The following is a 5,499-nucleotide window of genomic DNA, read 5'->3' on the forward strand; positions in this document are numbered from 1 at the left end:
TATATTATTTTTATTTTTTTTTTTTCCAAATCATAAGTATCCAGACAGAAACACCTGCATTCACAACGTGACAGACTAAATGAATTACCCCACCTCTGACCCAACATGCTGTTTCCTGTAATTCCTATTAATTTCACATAATGGCTGTCTGCTCACCTGGAATTAATAACACTGAAGTCAAAATCCACTGGGATATCTGCGGAGGGCCAAGTGGCAACCACAGCAAACAACCACAAACGGAAATAAAAAAATGCATTTAAAGTACATGTACTTGACTGGTTTAAATTATATTTCAGTGTGTTCGGTATTTTTCAGGTGATCAGCAGCTTTTTGTACATCGGGCAGTCCCATGAGTGGAAAGCCATTACAGAACTCTTGGATTCATTTGGCAAAAATTCATGAACAAATGAGTTTTTAAATGTGTGGCCACAGAAGTGCAGCGTGAATACTTAATATTTGTGCTCGGTAGAAAGCTTGGAGGTCAGGTTCGTACATTACGCTCAGCCACGTCACATCTGTGTAAAGCACTAAGTGTATGAAAAAATGCTCGGAATATGATTGGCAACAATAAATAAAAAGAGAAAGAAAATATATGCAGAGTTCCAACATGTTTATGTTGTAAGCCAAAGTTTTTCCGACTTAAATCTCTCAAAAGTTCTTAGTCCCTTTTTGGCTACATTTTATAAATGTAGAGCAAATATTCATGCCTTGCTAGGACTTTAAATATGCACTCTTTGACTACAATATTGGGATGGATGTATGGATGTGGATGGAGAAACATACTGCAATGACGTTTAAAATATATATATATGGAGCAAAGCATATGTAAATATGAAAAATGACTTGAGAGATTTTGACTTCCTAAATTGACACTTTGAAATTGAGTTCTGTGTCTTTAAGAAGCTCCTGCTCTTTCCAAGACTCCGCCTTCAGCACGTCATTACAACAATCCTCCTCCATTATGTTGTCTACAGCCTTTCTTAGGAGCGTTGGACTGAAAAGTAGTTTGTAAAAAGTAAATTTTTCATAATACCCAGCTCAGGTTTGGGCAAAGTATTTCTTAATGAATTCATTGAGATTCTAAAAAATCAGCTGCAAATAAAATTGTGCAAACCTTTTGCTGTCTTTTAGTTAGGAGGCCTATTCTTCGCAAATGTAAGGAACCTTTCACACTAGAGGTGTGCCAATCGATCGGCCATCGATCATAATCAGCCGATTTCCGTGAAAAAGTGCATGATCCGTGATCGCCGATCACGGTCTCTTGTTGCCGATCACTCAAACAGACCACCTGCATCTCATTTCGCAGCCTGCCTGTGCAGCTGGTCTCCTCTTTCCTTCACACTGCGCAAACACGCAGCAACAAATCCTAAGCGATGTGGAACTATAACGCACAGAGTGAATGGGGAGGTTTGCATGTTGCGGCGGAAAATTGAAGCACGTCAAAATGCATCAACACGACAAATCTAATATGGCATCAAAACAATGCCATACCTGACGGAATTTGGCTACATCGAGGCTCACTGCAGTAAAAAAGGCATATGGAGGATCAGATAACAGGTAAAGCGGCGCACAGCTACAAAAACTCACCCGGACTAGCATGATGGTCAGAAAGCTAAACAAATAACCCGCAAAATTATTTAAGTCTTCAAGCTGCGATGTAAGACGCTGGTTCTGCTCTCGCTGTTGAACCGCTGCTACTCTACAGGTAGTAATATTTCACAGACGGAGCGCCGCTTCTGCTCCAYCTGGTAGTGACTCTCACACCGAACCTCTGCTTAAARCTGCAGCATSTAACCTAAAAAAATACATTTTACATACGTATTAAAACTTTCGCTGTCCTAACATGAGACAGATAATCTCTAAAAAAAGAATCGATCTCCTCCCTTTTCTGCATAATTACTCCGCTCAGTCAGAAACAGCCAATCAGAACTAGCAGTAATCAGCTAGCCGCCATGCAATCAGGAAGTTTTCATTCAGTAACTCAGGATTGTTTATTGTAATGGATCCTGTATTTGCCTTTGAATGTAAAGTTTTATACTTGAATTTTTTGGCAATGTTGAGAAGTTTTATTTTGACTCTTTGCATTATTCAGCCTCTTCAGAGCCTTCTTATGTTTTCAGTCTGTTAAAGATAGTATTACAGATAGCAGTACAATTTGCACAATGCCTGTTTTTTTCTTGGAAAAGTTATTAAAAACAATTTTTTGTCTAAATTAAGGCGAATTCATGGTTCCTTTTTCCATATAATGTAACCGGTCGTGCTTTTGATTAAAAAAATTTTAATTATGTGATCGGTATCGGTGATTGGCCGTCATGGGTGATCGGAATCAGTATCGGCAGGAAAAAAACCTGATCATTTCACACCTAATATAATGTGAATAGATCAGAAAAGATATAATTTATGTCCATTTGGAAGAAACCAGTTACACTATTAGATGACGAGTTGAGAAATTTTGGTCAATTAGGAATCAATATGTATCCTATATCAAAATGTGCAGTTTACTACCATTTCTGATTGTCCAGATTGTTTGAATACTCAGTTTTTAAATTATATTAAGTTTCTGTTTTGATTGGTGGATAAAATACATATACCAGGACACACCACACATAGGACAAAACAGCAGAAATACCGCGCTGATGGCATCAACTAAAACATGATTGTGGCTTAGGTCAATACGTTCTCCGTCTCCTTATAACATCTGCCTCTTTTCCTGTCTAATCACATTGCTACCCTATGCTACATAATGATTAAAAAGCAACCACAAGTGATAAAAATGGCCAAAAAAACAAGGAGTGTAAATTGTGCCTGTGGCAGTAGCAGCATCATTGTGAGCTGATGGGGGGTAAAAGACATCCACAGATGAAAGTAGATTTTGAACAATTCTGCAGCCCAGGGGGGCTGCTCTTTAATGAGGCAAAACTTTAACTACTGAATAATAAATAATAAAAATTGACAGTTCATTTAGCTTTCAGTGTACCTCATACAGAAACTCATTACATGCCATTACTCTTACTGTCCGTGGCATGATCAGTAACTATGGTGGAATAGAAAAATACACTGAATTAGACGACATCGTTGAGAGGGTAGCTGTGTTATTGTGGATGAGAGCATTTCTGCTGCCTACAACTTTGTTTTTAAAGACGGTTTTTACCAAACTACTTGAGCTGCAGCTGTGTTATATTTGTTTCAAGTTTCCAGCTCATAGATGTTAACTCAGAGATTATAGAAAAAGTCAAATTTATTAATGTGATCGATTATTTGTCTGTCCTTAAAATACTTTCTAACAAACATGTCACTTTGCACACTAGACATGGAGAGTTATTAAAGTAAGTTGAATCTGATCGTTTATCTTTAAGGACAAACATGAATTGGATGGTTTGACATTTCACCTACATGGTGCACAGATATAACAACAATTAATTAAATGTTGTTTTTATGTATTTCCTTTAATGTACTCACATACGACAACATAGCTTTGAGTTCTTCATCACTTCTTACAGTAATTCTGTCTCCCACCTCATCTTCGTCTAAACAAAAAAGGGAAACACAAACAGAAAAAGGTGAGTCATAGATTAAAAGACTAAGTATATTAAATTAAGCACAATAAAAATTGAGCCTCCACATACACACTTTGAGAGTTGATGATTATATGCAATGACCACCGCCTGCTCATATCGTTCCCTGAGGAACTAGGGTAACGTGAATACAAAAGATAACATACATCAGCATGAGGTTGGTCATAGTTACGTTTGTTTGATCAGTTTTGTTATGACAGTCAAAATGAAAGTTAGAACATTAATGGAAAAAGAGGATAATATCGAAAAGTAAATCTTATCTATGCATCAGACTGAATTAATTATTATGAATGTGTTTTCTTTACAGAACCATGAAGAGAAATAAATATATAAATACGCTATGGGTATGAAACAGATGTAGGTGCACTGCTGCAGTATTTATGTGATCTGCTGAATGGACTTTCTGAACTTAGACAGATCGTCTTTCCTGTTTTATCAAGTTAATAAATGTCTGAGGAAAGTTTTAGATCAACATTTGACATACTGTCAGTATACCTGTTTGCGTTCATCATGCTGACTTTGGGCAACATTACGCTTTTTAAAAAAAAATCTATTTACAGATTTAAATGTGCAAGTTAACCAAACTCTTATAAACTCATACATAATATTTACAATTTGTACTGAGTACTGAGTTCACGTTTTTATCCTTAGGATAGAATAAAAATGCATTGACTTCAATGGCATTTGGTTTTTCCTAACCTCTTCACAAACATATGAATCTCATTTAGTGACATATAGTTAAGCATCATGCATATATGCAGAAACATAGAAATCTGAGTTATCAAATAAACTCGAATAATTTTATGATAGTTATCTACACAGGCTGTTTCCAGGGAGGAATGTTTTAGTGCAGTGGTTGTTTTTAATACTACAAATAGAAAGAGGAACTTACATTCAAACGCCGTGACAGTGGCTTCAGGCATCACGTCTCTGATTGCGACCTGAAATGTTTGGCAGAGTGAATTACAAAGATTTTAACTAAAATAACAGCGACTTATTTTATGACACCTTCTGAGATTTTACAAGTCTAGAGAAAAATACATGTACAAGAGCTTGATACGCTCATATTCAACAGTTATAGGTGTTTGTGTCTGGATTCAAATGACATAAATTTAGAAAAACTGTGTTTTCTAATAGCTAGACTGACTCACCAGCAAGTCGTTGAAGTTCAACACAGATGGATAGTCCACAGACGAGTCCATGTCCCCTAAAGGAGTCTTTATACGGATTACTATCGGCTCGGTGTCCATTTCCACAGGATGATTTAAAATGAGCATAAAAACGGAAGCATGAACCTCATAATCCTCCTCGGTTGTCAGGAAGCTAGCGAGCTAATTTCCTGCAGTGCTTCTCCCCAATTAAAGTGATGTGAAAATGTAAAAGACGGAGCTGACTCACGAATGTCGCGACATATCACCTGGAAACCCTCAGACTGGAAACTAAATGTGTTTTTCTTTTGAGCTCCGAAGTAAACTTTTATGTAAGAACACAGGATATGTTTTGCTAGGCAGCTAATTTTAAGGAAACAGCACGTACAGCGTTTCCGAATCAACATCCGCTCAGGGAATTTCAAAATAAGAGACGCATTTGGAATAGCTAAACTTTCTGAAGTTCTCTAAGGTTTTTGAAATGAATAACATAGCTCAAATTTATCTTATGTTCAGTTTGAGATAATTTAAAAAATGTTTTAGATAATTAACCTTTTTATTGTTAAAAATAAATTATTGGGAATAAATATATTACTTTTAATCTCGGTTTTGGAGTTTTTAAATTAATTATTTCTGAAGTTACACATTGTACCTGAGTAAAAAACACACAGTAGCTCAGCAGTTTTAAACCGCTTTGTATGATCATCTGTGTTGAATTTTCTGACTTAATAGTGTTCCATTTGCATTTGGTTGTGACTCACCTGGCTAAAAGTTAC

At 36.3% G+C, this 5,499-nt stretch overlaps 1 protein-coding gene across 2 annotated transcripts in view; it reads right to left on the reverse strand.

Annotated features, from left to right (window-relative positions):
• The window catches only part of map2k5 (mitogen-activated protein kinase kinase 5), a 53,668-nt gene extending 48,546 nt beyond the window's left edge, over positions 1-5,122 (reverse strand). For both annotated transcript variants that reach the window (XM_008404628.2, XM_008404630.2), the window contains exons 1-3: positions 4,727-5,122; positions 4,468-4,516; positions 3,460-3,527 (exon numbers count right to left, since the gene is read on the reverse strand). In XM_008404628.2, the coding sequence (XP_008402850.1) occupies positions 3,460-3,527; positions 4,468-4,516; positions 4,727-4,852 (243 nt within the window). In that variant the 5' untranslated portion in view covers positions 4,853-5,122. The remainder of the gene's footprint in view (positions 1-3,459; positions 3,528-4,467; positions 4,517-4,726) is intronic.
• Between the last annotated feature and the right edge of the window lie 377 nt (positions 5,123-5,499).

Source organism: Poecilia reticulata, linkage group LG3 (assembly GCF_000633615.1).
Source record: "Poecilia reticulata strain Guanapo linkage group LG3, Guppy_female_1.0+MT, whole genome shotgun sequence".
In the NCBI taxonomy this organism is placed as follows: domain Eukaryota; kingdom Metazoa; phylum Chordata; class Actinopteri; order Cyprinodontiformes; family Poeciliidae; genus Poecilia; species Poecilia reticulata.